The sequence below is a fragment of the Erithacus rubecula genome, assembly GCF_903797595.1.
Source record: "Erithacus rubecula genome assembly, contig: SUPER_Z_unloc_5, whole genome shotgun sequence".
Taxonomy (NCBI): domain Eukaryota; kingdom Metazoa; phylum Chordata; class Aves; order Passeriformes; family Muscicapidae; genus Erithacus; species Erithacus rubecula.
The window spans coordinates 917,000-941,251 of NW_027635819.1; the positions used below are offsets into that span (position 1 = coordinate 917,000).

At 36.9% G+C, this 24,252-nt stretch overlaps 1 protein-coding gene and 1 long non-coding RNA gene across 4 annotated transcripts in view; one reads left to right on the forward strand and one right to left on the reverse strand.

Annotated features, from left to right (window-relative positions):
* The window catches only part of SNX24 (sorting nexin 24), a 121,288-nt gene that overhangs the window by 57,181 nt on the left and 39,855 nt on the right, over positions 1-24,252 (forward strand). For all 3 annotated transcript variants that reach the window (XM_079331608.1, XM_079331607.1, XM_079331606.1), the window contains exons 4-6: positions 20,730-20,824; positions 21,945-21,977; positions 22,834-22,898. In XM_079331608.1, coding sequence (XP_079187734.1) covers positions 20,730-20,824; positions 21,945-21,977; positions 22,834-22,898 — 193 coding nt within the window. The remainder of the gene's footprint in view (positions 1-20,729; positions 20,825-21,944; positions 21,978-22,833; positions 22,899-24,252) is intronic.
* Positions 6,272-16,518, reverse strand: LOC306815029. The gene is made up of 3 exons (XR_013777301.1): positions 16,465-16,518; positions 14,163-14,255; positions 6,272-6,544 (listed from the first exon to the last, which is right to left on the reverse strand). It is a non-coding gene; the product is annotated as an uncharacterized lncRNA (long non-coding RNA).

Here is a 24,252-nt window from a genome sequence, read left to right on the forward strand (position 1 = left end):
AAAATATATTTTACTCAGTTAAGTGCAGAATTTACATTACTAGGTTTAGACAGGTTTAGAAACCATGTCTAAGTGCTTGTTCTCTTTTCATTATGCTGTTTATCATAATGATACTGTATTACATGCTTTTGCCCAAGCTTAGATGAACATCAAAGTATACTAATCATGTATTTCCATAAAGTGAGAAATGGTCTCTGTCATGACTGCACATGCTCAGAATAACTGGAAAATATTTAAGAGGAGAGAGAAAGGAATTAAGTTCTCTGTCTAAGTCACAATGAAACTATGAAAGCAGAACAAGGGATAATGAAACTCGAAGGCTGGCACACACCTGTAGTCTGCTGATGACTGTTCTAACAGCCCTGATTCCTTCTAAATCCATACAACTATGAGAAACTTAATTTATTTAGCTGTGATGAAAGAAAATTTGGTCCTGAATTCAGCTCCACATTTGATGTGTAGGCAATAAATTTTCTTTTTCCTTAATAGATACTTAATAGATTTGCTTGAGCTTTTTGGGGAAGGTTGAGGAAATTTAAAAAATTCTTGTCCATTATAGTGAAGAAGGAAGGAGGGTGCAGTGATTCCTGCAGTCTTATTCCCACCACCTGAAGTTTGATTGAAAGACTCAGGTTTCCCTGATCTTTTTTAATCAATCCATAGCATTTTAAACACATTTTAAATTCCTATTCTGTGCTGTTTTACATAATGTAGTTCTTATATTTACATGTAAAAATGATTACTGCTTTTTTAAGTTGGACTTTCAAAGCAAGTTAAATCTTAAGGGCTTTTGCTTCAAAATTAGTCTGTAAAGTTAATGAATTGTTAATAAAGGGATAAACTTATCTGAAGGAGTATTTTATAATTGTTATATAGTATAGCACACTGTGTTTTGTTAAGGTTGTTCAGTAGTATACAGCACTAAGTTAGAATGTAGTCCATACCTAGATTGCATTGACTTTTTGCAATCTGGTAGCATTCTTCTTCATACACTTTTTGTGTGAGTGAAGAACCACCATTAATATTCTTCACACATTTATAAATTGCACATGAGAGCAGAGGAAAAATGTTCATGAAAAAGCGAATAATTCTTTTTTTACAGATTTGAATCTTCACTTAGGCACAGGCTGTGTTTGTAAGCCAGAGGAAGAAAACAAAATATATAATATATTCTGGAAAACGAAGCCATTTATTATGTGTTTTGGATGAAGAACTTGTTCTGGAGGAAAAAGTAGTGTAGGATCATGCTATATATGTAAGCAATGTTAAATAAATCCTTATACATAAAGAAGCTGGATTAAAGCTTGATTCTAGTGTGCTGTAATGACTTCATTGTCCAACATTGTTTGTATCATTTAACATAGACCGTTCTGAAAAAAACCAAAACTAAACAAAACTCAACAAACTGTGGAACTAATCATAGGGGGTTACCATAAAGATCCTGAAATAAATAAGCAGTAATTCTTGACATTCAGCTTTAGATGTTGAAAGAAAGGAGCATAGGAACAGTAGCTAAGAGAGGTGAGCAGAGGAAGAGGAATAATCTTCCTCAGGTTGGGGCAGGTTGGTCAGTGAGCCTTCTCCTTTGGTTCTGCAGTAAATTGAATGCCCCTGCATTAGATATAATTCCCGTGTGTCTGTGTGTGCTGCCTTTTCTTGGCATTTATGCAGTCTTACATGACTCCTTTCTGAAAGATGTTGAAGGATTTCAGTGTGAACTAAGGGGAGAAGGTCCTGTGGTCATGGGTAGCTTAGTAGAGTAACAAATGCTTGTTATCTTCTCTAGCATTGTCTACTATCTCTACCCACATCACTATTGATTGTCTCCCTTTTTTTCTGCCTGCTTATTGTCTCTGTTGTCGGAATATAATATAGATTTAGTTACATGTAAAAAAGTTCATTTTACACTAAACCATTGCAGAATTTTTTGACTGAGACAGGCTTGGATTTCTGTGAAGGTACATTTGCAAACAAATACACATTATTGAATAATTCCTAAATTTATAACTCTGATATGGTTTTTTTCCTGTAGACTTTGGAAATATGGACATTAAAATAGGAAACTTCAAGAATTACTTATGATAAATACTGTAAATTATATATAAGAAAATTTTCAAGAAGTATTGATGTAGAAGTTGAGGCTTGTGGTACATTCTCTTCTTTTTAATATCTCATAATTATAATTGTCTTTATCTAATATACTTTTTCTTCTGTAGATGAAGGAAGTTTGCAGAAACAAAGCATGAAGCAGAAGTAGAACCTTTAATTTCATTAGGCATGTTGTAACTGGCAAAGATTAATGTATATATCTCTTGCTAATTCTTTTCAATTACTCAGTTCATATAAATTCCCAAACCTTGTTAATTATGCTGAAGTCAGGTGGTAATTTTTAACAGTGTTTCCACAGCAAGGGAATTTTCCTGGTCTAACCTTGCCCTCCTGTAGAAACTCTCAGCAGATTAGGCATTCTGACTCTAGTCCATTCGTTTTCAGCACAAGCCTAATTGCTGCCGACTGCCTGCCACAGGTACCCTGGTTATTGTACATTTAAGGGATGCAGGTTCTTCTGAGAACAAATAAGGAAAGATTAATTGTTTGTTTTGTTTCATCCCAAGAGAAATGTGGGAGCTTAATCAAGAAAAATAATTTCTTCTGTTGATTTGGCTTATTTGTGGAAAGGGATAATTGTATAGAGGCAGGCATAGAGCTATGCATTTTGAAAGAAATTTTGCCATTTACCTACTTGGGAGGCAAAGATACAGCAAAATGAATGTAACACAACATTGGAATTGATGGGGATGGTTCACATTTCTCATAGTAAGTAATTTGGCTGCTGGGCTTTTATTTGAACCAATATTGCTAGGTGGTGTTGTCATTTGTTTTGTCTGCTTCTTTGGATATCTAATCAAGTAGGGGGGAAAAACGCTTTTCCAAATTGTCCTTAATTGCTAGAGCACGAAGTGAGCTAAGCACTCAGGTATTTCCAATTAAAGAACTTGTTTCCAGCAAGCACCATTAAATCTATCTTTCCCAATCTGATAAATAAGCTATCAAAGAGTGGAACAGATTAATTGAGAGCAATTAGTTCAAAGCTCAGTATAACTGTTAGACTGAACCAACATTATCAATGAATGCAAATTTTACGTAAAGCAGTAAGAAGCACTGATGCAACAAAATAGAATTGAGAGTAGCCACTTAGCACAAAAGAAAATGTATATGTGATATAGAAATAAAAGAAAATCACAGATCATACAACTCAGAACCATCACAAGATTATTCCAATTGCATCTAAAGCATAAGAAAGCCCTGCATATACTTCAACACTTGTGTTTGTAGACACAGTAATCTCTAAGTGTGCTTTGCTTATATTAATAATCACTAAGCCCTGTGTTTGGTAGAGACTTAGCCTACACATGGTGTTTTTTATTCCCCTTCAGTACAGGTTTGTTTTTCTACATATCTAGACCTTTCTTTCAGCTGCCTGTGCATGCCAGATTGTGTTGGTCCACATGGTGTAAACATCATTCTGCATGTGGGTTCTCTGGATAGTTCTCTTAATGATAAAACACAGAAAAAGCACCTGGACATTCTTACATGTCAGCATTTTGACAGTGCACACATCATCATGAGAAGAAAGCCTCTCTTACACCTTAGATATAGAAATAAACTCATAGGCTCTGAGCATTAATATGGTAAAAAAAGGTTTTACAATTTGTTCCTTATTGAGAATTGTTGTGCATATTCTGCTTTGGAACAATGTACTCCATCAAGAAGAAGGCACATGGAATAGACTAATTTCTGTCAGTTTTTACAGAACTACCTTGACTAGATAAGTTGTATTGCTGCTCTGTGTGTTGGCTCATTCCTGTAAATTGACAGCACAAATATACTAGCTGCCACAACTTTTAAAACTGCTCTCTTAGAGGACCAGTTTGCGAGGTGCATCTCTGGCCTTTACAGCAGCAATGTTGCTGGAGTCTGCTTTTGCAGAATTACAGTTTTAAAATGGTTGGATAAAAAATCTTATTTCTTATTCTGTTGCAACCCACTGGGTACATCTATTCTAGGAAAATGAAAAGGTCAGTGATAACTTTCCCAATAAAACCTTCTGAGAAAATGTCATTCCAGTTATGTGTATCTGACTGGGGGAGTTCATCCTCCATTTTTTAAGCTTCATATTTTTTTATTTCTGGAATATCATCGTTAGAAGAATTCATCATTTATAACCATGATAGTATGGTGTCGTATCAGCTCATGAGCTGATGATTAGATACATGCTTTAACAGACATAGGACTTTGAATACAGGTAATTTACAGTATTTTTCTTTGTATCCTTTCTGGTAAGTCACTACTGAATAAGATCACAGTTGTATTCTGTGTAACCATGAGAAGCTTGCCCTTAATATTGGCTTCTGAAAAATACTCAGGTTATCTCCAAAAAATCATGAGGAAGTTAGACAGGTGAAACCTCTCCAAGTTTCTTCAGATGTCAAGGCTTCCAGATATTCAAGTGTGCTTTCAGTGTGGGATCCAGCTCTCACACATAGTTCGGTGGAAAGGTTCCTGATGTAACTCTAATTTTAAAAAAACATTCACAAAGCCACAGGAGCGTATGCAGGAACAAAGACCATGCACAGAATTCAGAGTCTACAGTCTTGCAACCAGCAGCATTTAAGCAGCCTTCTCCACATTATGCCATCAGACATTTTTCTGATTTGAAACTGTGTATTTGAACTGAGTCAAGGTCAAGCAGTGATATGTGCTAATACTTCTGAACAGCAGCAGCTGTGTAACTTCACAATTAAGAAGCAATTTGTGTTTCTGTAATGATATTATATTTAAATGCTGCACAGTAGTGCTTACCTGCTTTACAGGGGGATTTTTTTTATAATTCATCAAATTCAGACAAGTTTAATTATGTGACCTGAATTAGTTATCCAGCTTTAAGTGCTGGAATCACAAGAATATGTACTGCAAGAGGAAGTTACCACAAAATATTAGGGTCTTTATGTAGTATTGGAAAAAAAGATTAGTGGGTTTTATGATGAATTTGCTCTCTAATGCTGTAGAAGGCTCTTGATAACTGTGGTTCAGTACAGATACTCAGGAACTGGATTATTAAATTAAAAGTACAGACAATATTTCAGTGAAGAAGTCCAGCAGCCAGGCTTGATATCTCAACCCAAATTTTAAGTGGCAAAAAAATCCCCAAAAGAATCCAAATTTCTCTAGTTTGTCAATTATTTTTGCCAAGTTTTATGAAGCAGTGATGTTCACCAAGGCAGTCAGAGAGGTCTATCATCAGACAAGACTGATGGGTTTGTTGCTGTCTGTATGGAGACATGTAAGTTATTTTTCCTGCAGCATATTTACTAGTTAGAACCACCATATTATCTTCTTTATATCTATAGAAGATTCTTTCAACTTCAGATTCTTTCAGCTCTCCATCATCCAACCTTTTTATGTTTTGGTTTTTTCCTCTGAAATTTAATTTTGACCCTTTGACTTTATTCAGTCTTATTCAATCTAGATATCAATTATAGTATTGTCTTCTGATGATCATGTAGTGAAGGTCATCTCTGTGGCCAGTCAGCAGACAATGCTAAGGTTTTTGTAGATGTCAGTTCTACTATAAATCCTTTCTGAACCGTTACACTACATCCACATCTGGTGGCATATTCACCTTTATTTGCTCATCATGGACTCTAGAATCTAATTTAGCTCTCTGTACCACTATATATAGTACTGTTCTGCCTTTTCATTGGAGCACCAAATAAATAACTTAAATAACTTATGTATGTGACTTAAATAACAATTTTACCTAGCTTCAGATGCTAAAGCTTTCTTGTAAGGTAAACAAGAGCCTTCAGAGAAAGACTAAGCACTGGGAAGATGTGGTGCAATACACCGTTTTTTATGAATTCTTCTTGTGTGGGAAACATGGAGACCAAGTATTTGTGCCAAAGTGAGTAACAGAAATAAGGAAGATTGGTATCTAAAATGGCAGAGGATATGATTCATTAATCTGTGATCTCAATTTCAACCTAATTTGTTGAGTTTACTGACCATAATTAAGTAGTTCTCTGTTTGCTGAGTGAGGAACATCAAGTAATTGCTAAGTGAGAATATAACATCAAAAATAAAGGATTTATAGGGAACATCTTGGTATTCTTGCAGCAATCTAATGTTATGCTAATTTTTAACAGAAATACAGATAGCTCTTCTGCTTCTGTTAGCAAACTAAATTGCAATATTTTTCCTCTGTTTTGGAGAAGTCATCCCTCTTTCAGTAACAAGAATGTGGAGAGGTTTTTGCCAAATCATAACATTGCCCACAGAATTGCTGTGGTGTGAGAAATGCAGCCTTCCAGCTGATGCTGCTTGTGTGCCATCAACACAGAAAAGTTAAATAAGCATTCACTGAACAAGTTAGGATGGTCTCTCTTCACAAGTAATTGCATTGTTCCTTACCTTTATTAAGGACTCCCTCACTGGTGAGTTTTGGGAGGGACAAGTGTCAAGGAATAGAACCATAATGAAGTACCTGTGATTGAGCAAGGATTACATTGCTCTGTTAATTCTGTAAAAACTTGTCAGTTTGCCACCCAAATAAATGCCTAGACTGCGTAAAACATGGAGCAGAGTGACCTCTAGAAGAAAAATCAATGGCAATTCATATTTCATATGTCTATAATTGCTTGTGAGAGCATAGCAGCAGTTTGTTTATAGTGCAGCTTGTTCTACCAGGGATTGTTTCCTGACTTTTTCTTCTTTGTAGTGGTGATGCCTCTCATGGACTGTGAATTACAGCTAGACACAGCAATAGACAAGTTTTATTGGTGGTGATTTTTTATTATTGTTTTCACATTAGTGTCTTCAGAATTGCCACAATGTGTTCTGCTCCAACCAGTGCACTAATCTATAGTTACATGTAAATCGTGTTCACAACTGTTCCCTTGAAAGACTCATGAAGCTGTTTTTTACCTTCTTTTTAGTAGGCAAGGCTCCATCCTCCATGAAGTCATCCATTTGCTAGTATTTTAGCCATCAAACTGACTCCATTGTATGGCTATCATTTTTAACCAATTTGTCAGAGAAGCAAGGCATTCTCACAGTCTGCTAATTTAAAGACAGAATTTTGAAAATATCTTTTTTCTCCCTGCTTTGCTTTGTTTTGTTTTTTCATTTTTTGGGGTTTTTTTTTTTTTTTGAGAAGCTGTTGTAAGATTTGTATCCCCACTGAGGACCGAGATGTCATAGGGATAGAGAAAATGCCGCTCACTTTATGGATTACTGTTAGGTCAACAAAACTTTGGCAGCATTGATTAACTTGACAGTGAGTACAGCAGTACATTTATCACTTATGGCTGTGCTGTAGAAAATCTAATAAGAGGCAAACAATTCCCTTTAGAGCAGTAACAGGTTCACTGTGGCTAACGGTGCATGCACTGGAAATTTCTGACTTTAAATTATACCCTTGCTGCTAGTTGGGTCATTGACTCCAAGCTACTGCACTTTCCCTACTATGTTCTGTATTATTAATTTGATCAAAGTTGTTTTGGCTTCTATAAATGTGTGCAAGCCATATATTGAAGTTCATATAAACTCATAAGCATTTTTGAAGAAGGAATGCAGGACGAACATGATCCAAGCTGCATTATACAGAAGGGGCAATTGCTTCTTACCACTACAAATGCTTAGGGTCTTACAGAGAAAAAATTTTAACTGTTGCTAACAAACCTGCCTCTAATTCACAGATTTAAATAAATCTTAAACCCATATCTATCTTACATTCAGTAAGTTTTGCTGATTGTTCAGAAGGACTTTTTCAACATGTTTGACTATGTTCTTTTTTAATTACCAGTAATGACCTTAAAAATTCTATATATGTTGATTTATAGATATGTTCTTCTGTTGGCTCCTTTTTCAATTATAATGAGAACTGAACTGTTATGAAGAGATGTTTTCCTTTTTCTTTCCTGTGTAGAAGTGCTGCTGCTTGACTATAAGTTTGGCTGTAATTGTTTGATAAAATTGTGTTTTATTCGGTATTTCTTGGTTTCACTTTAATCGAACTTTTCTCAGAGCCTGTGACCTGTGCATTGGAAAATATCTTTGCATTGCAAATATCTAAAAAATCAAAGTTTTAGGGATTTGGGTTTTTAAAAAAATTTTGTACTGATTAGTTCTCTTAAATGGAAGCCCTGCATAACATAATCTTCTACAGAAGAATATCAAGCTTTATAACCAAATGTATGTAAAGGTCACATACCCAGATAGTTGTGTTTCTAGACACATGCAGGAAAGAAGATTTAAGACAATTTGGTGTTAAGTGCATATCAGAATATAGATTGTGCAGCTTAACTTGTGACTTTGTGATACAATCTGCAAAATTGCTGTTCAAATTAAAGAGTAGTAATTTTAATATTTTTTTAAATATTAGGATCTCTGGTACACTAAAAAGAATTTTTGGGTAGCAACTGTTATTTCAAGCATTTTATGTGTATTCTAGGAAACTGTTTGAATTGGAGGTTTTGTTCTGCACTATCTGTAAAAATGATGTTGTTTTCTTTGTTGGGAGAGAAGTATTCTACTTGAATCAATTGTCAGGAGGCTTAATGTAATAAGGCAGTTTGTGGTCTGACTAAAAGAAACACTGTGCAGAAGAAATTCCCATAGCAGTTTGTTTTTAACAGAAAAACTGAGTTCACCTGAACCATAAATACATGAAAACTGGGACTTAATAAGGTAGAGCAGCTTCAGAAGGAATAGGGATTGTTGTCCAAAGTATGTCTTGTATGACTACGATTTAACCAAGTATCTGTGTTAATGATAGTGAAGTTCTATCAACACCACAACAGCAGATTCTTTGCTAGAAATGATCAAGCAAGTTGACATTACTAACCTTTGCATAGTTACGAGGAATGCACAATTAAAATAGTGGCTCTTCTTTCCTTTTTCAATTTTTAAATTTCCAGGATAGAAGTTGTGTTTCTTACTCTCTTATTGCATTTTATAAGTAACGAGATACATTTCCACACTTTCTCCTGGGTTCATACAATAAAGGAGTTACCCTACTGGCTGCCTTACTGAACAGAGACCTGGTATTGATTACCTATCACACTGGCATCAGAACTACTCTTAGGATTCAATTTTTTTGTTGTTTTGCATATTTTATTGATCAAAAGTGGTAAATGAGCATCAAGCGTGCAAGAAGACGATGAATTGTTTACTTGCATAAAATAACCTTTCAATAAGGGAAGATGCATTGCTCACACTTTTGGTGCTGTTCTGCTGCCCGAAGCAGATGGCATTCAGCTGCTATTGATTTGCTCCTATAGTTACAGAGCAGCATGTAACAAGGCATGCTCATTTCTCTGAAAGAGAGGTGAGGTTTTTTGCCAGGGTGGCAGGAGTGAAAAAAGGGAGGATGGGGGGTTTTGAGGATTGTTGTGGGGTTCTGGTTTCTTTACAAGAAAAGCGTTGAAGCCCTGTGCAAACAAAAAGCAGGATTTCTGTGTTTGCAGAGGAACTGGAATTACTTTATCCAGTTCTGGCACTTCTGATAACATTAACTCCTGATGTAGATTGAATCCATGAGCAAGGAAGTACTGAGGATTTTAAACATAGCCAGAATTTTGCATCACAAGCTCCACACCACAAGTTTTATGTTTTTTATTTATACTTGTTTGTTTTGTCCTAATTGTATAAAGAACGCTGATTCATTAGAAAGACAAAAATCATACTGTAATATGTTGATTCTGCTGAAAGTTAATTTCACTGAAGAATACAGAGTTTAATAATTTGCTGCTGGATCTCTCCTGTAATGGAGGACATGCAGACATGACAAAGTCAGCTTTCTCTGAAAATGTATGTAGAAAAATATATTTAATGCAGAATTTTAGCATGAACAAGATCTCTAATTTTTTGACAGATATTAACAAAACATAGATACGTGATAGAAGAGGGTGTGAGCAAATATAGTATAGGCATGTTTGTTCTAAGACAAAACAGTTAATTGTAATCTTATTCCTGAAAGAGTAGTTTAGTGGGTGGTACTGAGGAGCAGGTTACAGTCCTCGATCAATCTACTTTCACACAGAAATAACCCATCTGTCAAGATCCACAAGTGTTGTAGCATGAGAGTTAAATTCAGACTCTTGGTGACAAAACTGGACCAGTTAAGTGCTTTGACAACACATTTTAAAACCTTTCTTGGCCACCTGACTGTTCTGCAGTGACTTACTGCAGGAAATGCTTACTGTTGCTTTTGGACAGCCTTGAGCATCTTCCTGTTCTTTTATTATTTAGGAAAATTAAATCATTTACTACATTATGACAGCTCTACTGTCCTCCATTTCTTTTATACTGTATTTCTTTTTAATGAAAATAATGACTGAGTTATGACCCCTGGCAAAACATTTTCACAGCATAGTTTGTAGCTAGTTATTTATCAAGAATTTAATTTTGACATGCTTATCAGTATCTGTTTGAAATTTTTCTACTTCATCTATTCAAGTTTCTCTTCTCTGACATTGATTTCGTTTGGTTCTTTAATTTAAGAAATGCTGTCTATGCTTTTTTGATATCAATATGGTTCAGTGTCACTGCATCTTGCCCATTTGTTATGATACTTCTATAGCATAAACAGGCAAGAGACGTTGTCTGAATCTTTGACTTTAACCTTTGGTTCCAATACAAGGCATTTCTTATGAAATATTTCTTATTTTCAAAGCAAGCCTTTGTGATTTTTTTAATCAATGGCTAATGCTGTCAGCACAGCATTTGTTGCATTGTTCTGAGTTGATTTGGTCTTGGTCTCTTGTGGGGCTAAGGAAATGTTTGAAACATAGGAATGTTTACAAACTGAAGTTAATATAAAGAACATGGATATGTGTGTGTGTTTTAAAGCAGGGTTTTCTCTTGCTAGGAGAAAGCCCTTTGCTTTCACAAATGTAAACAAATATATCCATATTGTTCTGTACCTATGGTGTCTATCTGTACTGTTAGGACTGACTGCAGTTTTCTTCATTTTCTGCATTTCTGAGTTTGTCAGTGGTCAAGATATACTTTGCATTTCTGTGATATTGTGTAGCAACTGCCTCCTCAAGTACAGAATTAAGATATCAAAGTAAATTGTTAGTATATTAACTATATTAAGTATATTAACTAAACTCCAACCAAAAAAGTCCCACACACAGATTTTAACCTTTCTTTTGCTGATAAAGGTAAGTAAATACCTTGCATACAACATGTATTTTCTTGGTAAGTTGATCAAATTTAAGTAAGCTTTAGAGTTTTTAAAATAAAGCCAATTTCCTTGTAGCTACCCTTCCAGCACTACAGAATAGCCTAGAGTAGTTACTCAACATTCAGCATTTATTCAACATTGTTTTGTGCTGAAAGGTCTACCAACACTCAAAACTAACAAACAAAACCCAAAAACCACCACCATACAAATCTAAACATATTTCTTCAGCTGTGTTACCCCTGCTTTACCTCTGCAAAAATGACACAATTGAGTTCATTAACCCCAGGTGCAGTGAATTCCCTAGGCTTTCTACATTCTCTTGTTTGGACTTCAGAGTGGCTACCTGCTGCTTAGTCTAATTAGTTTCAAAGGGAATGTAGAATCATTTCTCAAGAGTTTACTCTGACCCAAAACATCTGACAAGAAAATGTCAGAGAGACAAAATAAGAAGTTATTGTAGAGTTGAATAGCATTTTTCTTACAGTATCATGTAGAAACCATGCAGATGAGGAAACCATGCTCAGATGACTCTTAAATTTTTGATATGAGATGTGCAGGAAATTATCATTCTTGTGGAAAGCAGGACTTGTTTTCATAGGTAAGTTCCTCAGACCTTATCAAACATCTGTCTCTTTCCTTGTTCTCAACAAAGTCAGCAAAATGAGTTAGAGCTGTGGGAGATTCCTTACGAAGCTAAAAAGAAGTGAAAATGCTATTATGGCCATCAGCAACTCACTCCCCCAGTCACTAATGGTCATTCTGAAGTCCATCATTGTTTTGTTACATTTTTTCCAATATTCATCACTCAGAGCTGTGTTCTCCTTACCTGTCTTGTATATACTTATCTCTGCAAGGATCTTGTAATAACTTACTTATCATTGCTGAGTTTCCTGAAGGCTTTTGGTGGGGGCAGTGGGGTGAGCAGTTGAAACCTTTCTGGAAATTAAAGCAGGCTCTGTGCTTTCAGGGGTTGCAGTAAGTTTTGAAACTGTTTCTTTCTTCTGTTGTAGTATCTAGTCAGTAAACATCTAACCAAAGTCTCTGTTTCAATCACAGCAGTTTGGTGATGTATTTCCGTTCACTTGTGTTTATCTTTGTTCCAAATAACTCTACTCTTTTTTGTAGTTATTAACTTCCTGGTACAGGCATATCACTTTATTAATACCCAGTTTTCTCATGGTACTCTTATTGCCATTATTATTACTACTACTACTACTACCATTATTGTTACCATCATCATTATCACTGTATTTTTTTTAGTTTGCCAGTTCAAAAGCAGCTATAAACAATATGTTATACATCAGTATTAATCCAGAAAATTAATAAATTGAGTTTTCTTTGAAGGAATATTGTGCTCCTGCTGACATGTTACTGTAACAAGCAAATACCTTTCTATGTGTTTTATCACCTCAACTACAGAAATGCTTTGATGAGGATACAAAAAAAAAAAAAAATTTAAAAAGGAAATATATGCAGAGTATTCTGAGTTTAAATCTGACAGTGATGAATGCTGATGGCTTCACAGCGGCTGCTCATGTCTTGGACAGACACTCTTCACTGGACAGCCAGCAAACTCTGGCCAGGCCCAGAGAGATGGACTTATATCCAGTTCGTGGCCAGTGCTTTTCAGGGCTCAATGTTGAGGACAGCCCTGTTTAAAATCTTTATCCCTGTTTAAAATCTTTATCCATGATCTGGATGTGGGGATCAAGTGTCAGTTTGCAGGTGACACTAAGCTGGGTGGCAGTGTTGACCTTCTGGAAGGTAGGAGGGCTCTGCAGAGGCATGTGGGCAGGCTGGATTGATGGGCTGAGGCCAGCTGGATGAGGTGCAATAAGGCAAAGAGCTGTGTCCTGCCCTCGGGTCATAACAGCCCCAGGCAGTGCCACAGGCTGGGGGCAGAGTGGCTGGAAAGTGGCCCAGCAGAAAAGGACCTGGGGGTGCTGGTCAATAGAGGCTGAGCCAATTGTGCCCATGTGGCCAGAAAGGCCAATGATTTCCTAGCCTCTGTCAAAAATGATGTGGCCAACCTGGCCAAGAAAGAGACTGTCACCCTGTATTGGATGCTGGTGAGGCCATCTCAAATTCTGGGTCCAGTTTTGGTCCCTCACTTCAAGAAAGATGGGTGCTGGTCAACAGAGGCTGAGTGTGAGTCAGTTGTGCCCATGTGGCCAAGAAGGCCAATGGCATCCTGGCCTGAGTCCACAGTAGTGTGCCAGACCAGAGCAGGGATTGTCTATCTGTACTGAGCACTGGTAACATCACACCTTGAATCCTGGATTCAGATCTGGGCCCCTCAATTCAAGAAAGGTGTTGAAGCACTGAAGCACATCCAGAGAAGGGCAGTGGAGCTGTGAAATGTCTGGAGCAGAAGTTCTGTGGAGAGGAGCTGAGGTGTTTAGCCTGGAGAAAATTTTCCTTAGGGAGGACCCAATCACTCTATAAAACTACATGAAATGAGTTTGTGACAGACTGGGTGTTGGTCTCCTCTCTCAGATAAGAAGTGGCAAGATAAGAGGAAATAGCCTCTAGTTGGGCTTGGGGAGGTTTAGATCAGATATGAGGGAAAATTCCTTCAAGGAACAGGTTGTCAAGCATTGGAACAAGCTGTCCAGGGAAGTAGTTGAGTCACCATCCCTGGAGGAATTTAAAAGACATGTAGATGTGACATTTAGGGACTTGATTTAGTGATGGATTCAGCAGTGCTTGGTTAAGAGTTGATCTTAAAGACCTTTTCCCACCTAAATAATTCTACAATTCTAAGAAAGGGTTGTCACACATTAAGTAGACAGGAACATATACTAAACCCTGGTATTTAGAGGAAGAAGGTTAGGACTTGCAAATTTGGAAAATCTAGAACTGACATTGCCACCATAGAGTAGATTAGGTATTTATGACAATATTTAATTACCTGGTCAGATCTTTTGCAGGGTTTTGCTTCTTTTCCCTATGCAACCTTCTCCCTGATGCACAAGCATCAGCATAGAAGGAGGGTAGTACCTGACTGACAGAAAACAAAAAACTATCAATTTTGAAATTTGCCTGGTGTTATAGTTTGCAACTACATTTCTTAGATTTCTTCTACTCTTTCATTCTTTTCTATTTGTCTTGGTGGTCTCTTTCTTTGATGTTTCTCAAAATGCAATTTCTAGGTAACTGGTGTCTTACAAAGCTCTGGTAGTGGACAGCAGAAACTTCTTGAACAGGGAAAATACATGTGTTTATGTTGACATTGGGTTGTGTGCTGTTCTTGTGGCTGGTTTGTACCTAGAGTGTTTTATGAGGAAATTCTGGCATTTACCAGTGGCTGTGTTGGTCTGAGGGGTTGTAAGAGGACTCAGATGCTGCGTGTCTCAGGTGAGCAACCTGGTGCTCCATGGCAGTACCCACTGGAGCTTGCCTTGGGAGAGGGACTGGCAGAGGGCAGGGTCAACAAGGCTCCTTGCTTCTCCTGAATGTTCAGTGTTCCTGAGTTCTATTGTGTATTGTAATTGTAAATATGGTTGCTTTTTTACAAGCCCTCTTGCCCTGTACTCTTGAGAAGACTTTTCCAAACCTAACTACCTAATTTCTGTATCTTCCTAAAAATTCTTCATCTTCCTAAAATGTGTATTTTCTGGATTTACTTTTATATGTGTGTATATATATATATATATATATAAAGTATTTCTGCACCACTATTCACATTGTCTCAATTACTTCTGAAAAATACTTAAATTTACACATTTTGAATTCGGTGTCTAATTTTGTGTCTGTCCCTAGTGTATGTATTCATTCTTTGTATTGCTTTTTCCTGTTACTTATTTTTAAATACCTTTCTTGTTCCTGTTAAGTTTTTATGTTATTATTAACTTGGCATGCCCTTCTTTTCCTTTCTGCCAGTTTCTTTTCCTTTTGCTCTGTTGATTTCTTCGTTTCTCATCCAGCTTTGTCTTAACCTCCAATCCTTTGAGCAGTGTCTCAGGAAATTGTATTGACTGCTTCCTTTCATTTGTATTTTTCAAAGGAACTGTTCTTGCACTTTGTTTCTAGTCTTTCAAGGACTAGTCTCCTCTTCTACTGAAGAGAAGTTCACTGTTTGCTCCCACTAAATTATGTTCCCAGTTTTCTGGAAAAAAAAAAAAGGAATATTTTATTTTTCACATCAAATGTGTTATATTTGTAGGCTTTTACAGACTATATAATGGGTTATATTTGTAGACTTAGCCACAAGTCTGCAGTTAGTTAAATATTAGTTGGAACTGTAACAGTTTTCAACTAGCTTTCTAACTAAAGTGATCTCGAGACCTATGTGTTCGCATTTTCAATCAAAACTGTAAACTGCCTTGCAGTGTAAGTTATAGACACTGTCATGAATTTCTGCATACAAATTTTCACTGATTATCCAGTAGTCATTTAACTTATTGGGCTTCCCTTTCATCTCATTTATCCTTTGCATAGCTTGAGATTACTATGATAGACGGATTTGTCACTCATGAGATGCCAGAGGAGTTTTAAGCTCACAGGAAGTATCCTCCAATCCTGAGATTCAGAGATGCAATTCCCCTCTGTCCTTTTTATTAAACTCTTATGACTTTACATTGTCTTTCAGATAGTTCAGTTGGAACTTCTGAATCTTCATTGAATATATTTTGTCTTATAGTATCTATAGTAAATGTTTGTTTCCTTTCAAGCTCCTCTGCATGGATATCACCCTTACTGCTGACTTCCCTTTGATACATTGTGTGGGAGTGTTAATTGGCTGGTGCTTCATATGGCACATCACTTCTGTGGTGTTGTGCATGTGTTTGCACACTTCATGAAACTTTATACAGGTTTTTAAGTACGTTTGATAACCTCCTATTCTTACATATGTGAATACTTCTGGTAGTAATGAAAAGTGGAAATACTTTTTATAATTAGTCTCAGTTAATAACCTGCCACAAGCCTCACAGAACAAGGAGTGAGTTTCTTCATAGTTCTTCACAATGGGTATTATAAAACATGATTGTATCTGCTATAACTTTAAAAAAGAGAGGCTTAATATTACAAGTCTGGTTCCTTTGTCTACTTGGTTTTTAGCTAATGTGTTCTTTTGATAACCTTTTTATCATTTCATTGGACTGTGTAAAGCAGTTCAGGAAAAGCAGGTTAATAGAAGAATATAGACTCTAAAATGTTCCAAAAGATGTGGATTTTGGTCCCAGTGGAGACTGACACTCCAGCCTACTTACTGTAGCTGGAATGTATTGATTTTCTTTTCCCCCATTTTAGCTGCACCAGTGAATTAGGTATTGTGAAGCATCTTTCCCTGTGAAGAGAGGAAAAACTGTCATGAACTTTTTCACCCTAACAGCAGAGCCTTTCAGACTAAACCCGAATGAATGGAAAAGTCTGTAAAAACCCTGTAACTCAGCTTCCACTCTCTCTTTTCTCCCTTTCCAACAGCTTGTCCAGCAACCTCAAGAAAGTGTGATAGATGACTGTAAGAAATTGATTTTTAAATATTTCTTCATTAAAAACAGCAACAATAATAATAATAATAATAGAAAATATAACTACGCTTTTTTGTGGCATGATCGCTGAAGGTTAGTGAAGTGGTCTTGTTCAGGTTTTCAGCAAGCTGTTCAGTTACTGTTATAATTGGCTGATGAGTAGGTTTGGGCCTAACTAGAATGCCAGTGTTCGATTTCACAGTGTCCTCTGTGAAGATATGTCAGCATTTAGCCTGGCTTTTGTGACAATTTTCTAAAAAGGAAACTCATGGGAAATCATTATGCTGTTTATATGTCTCCCTTGTTGGAGAGCATTATCCTGTGATATTTTAGCACTGTTTTCCACTGCATGATGGCATCTAGCTAAGGTTAAGGCAGAACAAGTCCCCTCGCAATTTTGAGACTATATTTTACTTACTGAAGGAGAAAAGATAACCGACAATTAAGTATTTCAGATGTCACTGAAAGACATGTGCAACTAATCAATGACATCCTTAGGGAACATGATTTTATGAAACTGATAAGGTAGAAAAATCAGGGATTTTATGATTTGTCTTACATAATAATAATTGCACCTTTCCAATAAAAAAGACATTTCTGCTGATGTAAACATCAGACTTTCCCTTGTGTTGTGTTGTGGGTTTTTCTCCTGAAGCACAGAGTAGACCATTAAAGTGTGACAGTAATGGATAAACACCCTTTACAATTTTCTAAGAAAATATGGCACTTTTAGTTCAGCTGAAATCAATGAGTTGAAAAATGTATTTCTGGAGTCACTTCCCATATCACTTGCTAGAGGTTGTATTAGCTGGTTTAGTTGGGGGGAAGAGAGGGTTTTATTTACTTTAGGAAGGAAATGTCCTGGGGTTTTTTTTCTTAAATTAGCCTACTTGTCACACTGGAACCCATATTTAAAATTCATTGCTATGATTTTGACATAATTTGGTTGCAACAAAAATTCATGTTACAAAGAAACTATGTGTAAGTTTTTATTTCTGTGAAAATATTTATCTTCAGTTTCTGATGACAGAGCAAACAAGGTAGCTAGTCATGCTTACAAGCCAGTGTCATATACTCACTTGAACAAATGCTGCAGTTCAGCTTATTACATCACAAATTATAGGTAGTTGAGAAACTTTACCTGCTGGTTCCTTTTCTGCACACCTATCATTTAAAGATCATCAGGTTTGCAAAATATGGATTTCTTACAAGTTTTCAGACAGACATAAAAAGTCTGTTGTGTTAGGGGTTGTTCCGGGTAAATTATGCCAATTATAATAACATTTCTGATTTAAGAGTAGTTTATTTTTTTTAACTTAAATAGGAAGCTGAGAATGCTTAGATTTTTTTTTCTAGATCCACTTTGGGTCACCACAAGACCCAAGATTATGTTTAGGCAGACACACCTAATCCATTGTTGCTGGTTGGTGCTTGTGGGAAGTTTTGTTTCAGTGTTGGTTGGTTGGTTGGTTTGTTGGTTTGGGGTTTTGTGTGGTTTTTTGTTGTTTTTTCTTTGGTTTAGTTTTGTTGTTGTTCTTATCAGACTTTTTTTTCTCCTGTCCTTTGGTTTCCACCATGTATTTTAAATGGCAATATTATGTCCTTGCCTCTTGTTGAATCCAAGCTAATGAAGTCAAGCCAAAAGATAATTTGACCCCTATTATTATAGTTAATTTGTAAACTTCATCTTTTTAATGCTTGAAAATCCATGTCACATTACATTACATCAGTTGAAAAATCCTCTTTTGGTCAATGCAGTCATTCCTTCTTTCATAAAATTCTGGAAAGGACAAAATTTCCAATCAGCAGAGGTGATGTACAAATGGTGTACAAAATGTGCCTTTGCTTCTCTGCAAATTCTACATTTTCAAGTTTAGTGATTACCAAAGCAGAGTTATTGACATCTTACAAACTGTATGGTTTAACACACTAAAATGGATACTATTTGCTTACATCTTTTTGTGAAAAGTATTTGGTCAGACCAGGATTAGCAGGCTTGGGTTGACTTCATACGTGTTGTGGGGGAAAAAAATAAAATGCGATAATATTCTTAAGTGAGTGAAAGTAGAAGCAAATAGGCTTGTAAGAGCTGTCAGTTTTCCTTTTATAAAATGTTCTTCCCTACTTTTGTTCTTCCCTACTCCATTCACCAGCCTCAGAAGGCAGCTCAGCTTTTAGAAAAAGCTGTCAAGAATTGTAAGTATGAAGTTGCATATAAGCACTGGATGCCCTTAAACATCTTTATACAACTTTTTGCAGTTCCTCACTGCATGTAATTAGCAAGATGGTTTTATTTGAGCTAGTAATTTCTATGCAATTCACATACCCTCTGAATATGCATCCACCTCCACACCTTTCTTTTGTGCATAACCTGAATGCAGAACAGGATAAATTTTGCAGCAGCAGAGTGCTGATTTTGCAGAATGCAAACAAAGTGGCATTTTTTAATGCAGCCTCTTCATATAGAGGTGAACTGAAAGGCTTAACACTTACCAACATCTTAGACCTCCTTTGTTATATCCCTTAAAATCTAGAGCAGAAAAGTTCAAAAGTTGCATTTTCCCTGTTCTTTTTTTTCAAACATTTTAGTGATGGCCTCAGCTGTTGAGAAAGTGCTACTTCTGAATTCATGCTTGTAGATGTAACATAAAAAAAAGATCCAGTTCTCAAATATCTTTGGTTTTAAATGCTTTTTTAAGTACATTCATATCTTACTTAATTTCAACATTAAGCAGGTTTTCCTCAAACAAATAACCAAACCATTTGCTATAAAACCTGCAATAAAATCTAGATGACTTCTAGATATCTCTCCCAATGTTTTGGGTTTGGTATGTGGTTTTTTTAGTGGGTTTTTTTTTGTTGTTGTTGTTGTTGTTTGCTGGTTTTTTGTTTTGTGCTTTTTTTTGTGTGCTGTTGTTGTTTGTTTGTTGTTTTTGTGATCCTGCTATCCTCTATATACCATTGTTTCTCCCTTGTGATTTTGTAATGTAAAAGAATGCACATGTAGGAGTAAGTTACCTCCTGAATGTAAGAGTAATGTCTTTCCATCACTAGACTTGTTTTTTCTCTATATTTATTTCTTCTATCATAGGATGGGAAAGTGAACAGGATGAACACGAAAAGCGTTGCTGCTACGAGTCAATTTAATTTTAAGTCCAGTGAAGTTTCTTCTGTACATACATTCACTTAAGATCAGGCACTTGTGAAGAAAATGTCTTTAAGAAAGATTATGGCTTCCTTTTTCTTGTGAAGTACACGTTTTCAGAACGTACGTCAGTATGAACAGTAAAGAGATAGGGATTTAATCTTTTAGATGAGACATCGGTTGAATTTATGAACTGTTTTTCTTTGCCTTGTGAAAACTGTAAATCATCTCATCAAACAAAAACACAGAGAGGATGTAATCTGGCCATTATGTGACCACAGTTTTGGAAGAATGTGGCAAGTCTGGCCAGCAGCTGCATGGTCAGAGCTTTGTCATTTGGAGCCATAGCGCAGATACATGGAGTATGTTGTAAGCTGACCTGTCAAGCCTAGCAAGGAGTTTCCCTTGTTGTCATTTACCAAGATATGCATTCATAAAACTGCACAAAGTGAAGACAACTTCTGCTTATAAGCCAGATGGTAGTCTTCTCTGAGGTGAACATGAAAGCACTGAGCTGAGTCTGTTTAATTTTATCTTTTAAATAAACTGTATTTTATTCACAGATGAGCGTGCCAGTAACTTAGTTCTAGAATCAGACATCTCTGCTTGAGAGGTATATAGGTTGGCACCAGTGATGGCGGGTGAAAATAATGTAGAAGCATAAGCTGAATGTATTTCTAAGTGATTTATCAAGAACTGTGATTTTCCTATCAAAATTAAGCATTCCAAAATAGGTGTAAAAAATGGAGAATTGGAAAGTATTGAAAGAGGGAAATGTTTTAGTAGTTTGAATGGAACTGCACAGTATCTAAAATATTTTTAAAATGTGGGTTTCTATTATGCCTTTTTTTTTTAACAGACAGTCATTTTAGAAAATGAAGAGCTCCCTAAGATATTTCTCGATTTTCTGAATGTTCGTCATGTACCTACCTTGCCAAAAGCAGAAAGCTGTGGGTAAGCTCTCCTTTACTAAAAAATATATGGAGGCCAAAAGGTCCATATCCACTCAGTGCTGATGCAATTCCATTGACTTAAAATGGTCTTACTGCCAACTCTAACACTGTAAAATAAATGGGCATTAGGTTCATGTTAAGTATGTTTATATATCCCCAAAAGGTTGTAAAATAAATCCAGCAAGTTCAAAGACTGAAGGGAAGTTTAGTTTAATATTCTTGGAAAGCAAAGGAGAGCTTAGATGAGAAAAATACGACTTTCTTGTAGATCATGAAGTATCTACTAAAATATAAGATATTCATAAGCACTAACTAAAATTGCATAGAAAGCCTTTGCATCTGTTTTATGATCATAGTTTCTGCACAAAATAGAAGCTCATTCCATTATCATTTTATGATCTGTGTGTTCAAATTAGGTTCTTTAACCTTTCTGATGACATTACCCCAGTGACCCAATTGCCCATCACCTGGGAAGGGTTCCTAACTACAATGGTGGAAGAGAATCTTAGTGTGATGAGTGTACCAACTATAGAAATGCCCAAACCAGTGTAACTGGAAGCTCTGTTATCATCTGCAGCTGTGAGCTTTGTAGATAGAATTTTTGCTGTGTAAGAGGATGGGGTTGATAATGCAGAAACATTAGCAGTACATGCTTCCCAGAAAACTACCTTTTCCACTTTGGGGCAGCCTGTTTGGATCCGCAGTGGTGAGAAGCCAAGTTTACCTGAATCTATTTTTGAGGCCCTCTTCTTTTAGACTTGGAGGTGTCTATGGCCCAGGGCCGTGTCCAGAGTGATTCAGAAGCTATCAGGCTTGTAGTTTTCACTTGCAGTCAATGACATCAGCAGTATCCTCAGTGGAATGGTACCCCAACACTAAGATAAATAGATAGATGGATAGATAGATGGAAAATAATCTGTTGCAATAAAATGGATGCTGTCATTTTCACATAGTGGTAGTTATAAAATGATACAATCTCCCACGTATATTTCCTTATGTGGTGTTATGTGGACACTGACCACAAGAAGATTGCTCCCTTTGGTAATTCTTAAAGGATTTGGGGGTTTTAATTGTAAAAGTAAATTTTTTGTAACCAAAGCTTCCTCTCGCTTTACTTGCAGCTCTTTTGATGAAACAGAATCTGAAGAATCAAGGTGAGCTTGATTTCTACTCTTTATAAGGCACCCGATTAATAAACTACTTAAAATAGGTTGTTCATTGCAGTTAACAAATTAGAAGTAGTTTAGCATTAAAATTAGATGTATTTGGTAACTATTACCATCACCTGTGCTATATCTGTCCATTTTTAGTGTGGCTTGAACATCCTTATGCTAGTGTTGAGAAATTCCTCGCAAAACTGACAGAATACTGCCAGCTCTGGAATATATCTGGGAATGTGTTTCTTGTAGCAAGAATATTTAGCAGAAGAAATCAGAGGTCTGGGTTCTTCCCTGTGCATTTGATAGAGCTTCATCTGCATCTGGTTGCACTATTTGGAATGTTTATGTAGAGAGCACAGTGGAGAGGGCAGGGGGAGGCTGTCCATGCCTTGGCCAGGGGTGGGAGTCAGGCCTGGGGGGGCTTCCAGGGACTTATCTCCATGGGTGATGGGTACAGCAACTGCTTTTGGGGCTGCAGGAATATGGTGTGACAGCTTGCTGGCCTGAAGAGCCTCTAGACATAGAGCCTGGTTGTAGATGGTCTTGTAGCCCACATGACACCACGTGCCAAGGAGCAGAGCAGAATCAGGGGGTCTCAGAGCCAGCTGAGCCAGCTGCAGGCTGGATGCAGCCCCCTCACTCCAGCTTGACGTTGAGGGTTTGGCTGTAAGGCTGAGGAGCAGCAAGCTTTGCTTCCTGAGCTGGAGCCTGCCCTTCTGGGCAGCGCGGGCGTGCGAACCGCGCTGCACGGCTCCTGGCAGCTTGACCACCTCACTTTATCAAAGCTAGTTTGTGGAGTAGTCTGTTTGCTGTCCCTTGATACTGACATCCCTGTTCTTGACCTTTCCAGCAAACTGTCCCACCAGCCTGTGCTGCTGTTCCTAAGGGATCCATATGTCTTGCCTAAAGCCAACGGTAATCAAACCTGTCATCTGTTAACAGCACTTTACTGATCTGACCCTGCACTGCATAAACCACATTATTATTATTAATACTAGTCAAATGACACTGGTCCAAAATCTAATACCCTGCCAATAAAACGATAGTTCTTGTATAAGAAACCATTAAAATACTGAGCGAGGTGGGTGATGTGTAAAAGGGTGGAATTTTCTCCCCTAGTTGTTCTCTCAGGCAATCCTACTGAGAATTCAAATCAAAAGATGAAGAACACTGCTTTTCTTTTCTTATTGTTGACCCTTTGGCTGTTTTGCCTGAAGGATTTGAACTTGAAGGCCCAGTCCTTTGTAAGTGCTTTTTCCCTAAACACTGACCTACTTGCAGTCGATCTACTGCAAGCATGTTTGTATTTCCATTTGGATTATTATTATTTCTTACCATTTATAACCTCTGGAGCTCTTCATGGGGGAAAAAAGTGTACTTTAAGTGTGATGTATTTCACAGGACATTTACATTAGACTTACATGGTACAAAAGAGTGTTTCAAATTGTTAAAAAACACTTTTTTAATATAAAAATTTCTTTGAATTAATAATTCAGAGAATTTACCGTGTCTTAAATTAAATGTGTGCAGGGAAAAAAGTACCATTATTAGGGTGTGTTTCTCTTGGCTTTTACTTGTTTGAACTTGTTGTTTCTACTAAATATTTTATTTAAAAATGTAATACCCGTTCAGAAAAGAATTTTCTTCCTGAGCTGCATAGATTCTTTTTTGAATGTGGCATTTTGTTTCATTTTACAAAATACCATGTACAAATCAGATTCTCAGACTGCCTTGAAATTCATTACATTTTTAAGAATAAATTTAGGAAAGGACACTTTTTGCTTTTCCTAGACAATAGAGTGTACTTCCTTGAGATTTTCTCAATATGTGTATAAATGCTTGAGGAGAGGGTTAAAGGAAGACAAAGCCAATCTCTTTTCAGTGCTGCCAGTGACAGGACGAGAACACAAGGAACATTTTCCCAAGCCTGGACACAGAATGCCCAGAGTGGTGTTGGGTCTCCACTCCTGCAGACACTCAGAAGCTGCCTGGCCATGTCCTGGGTGACTGCCTGCAGGTGCTCCTGCTTAAACAGGGGTTTGGATCAGATCACCTCCAGTAATCTCCCAGCTGCAGCTATTCTATGGTTCTCTTGTTTTTTCAAGCTGTTTATCAAAACCATAGGGACAAGCTCATGTATTTTGGGAGGGTTAAGCAGTCTCTCTTGCAGGCAATGTCCACGCTAGCTAGCAGTGGGGCCAAACACTCTTAACCCTATGAAGTCTTGCTGAACTCCAACACATAACTAGAGTGAAACACAGACAACAGA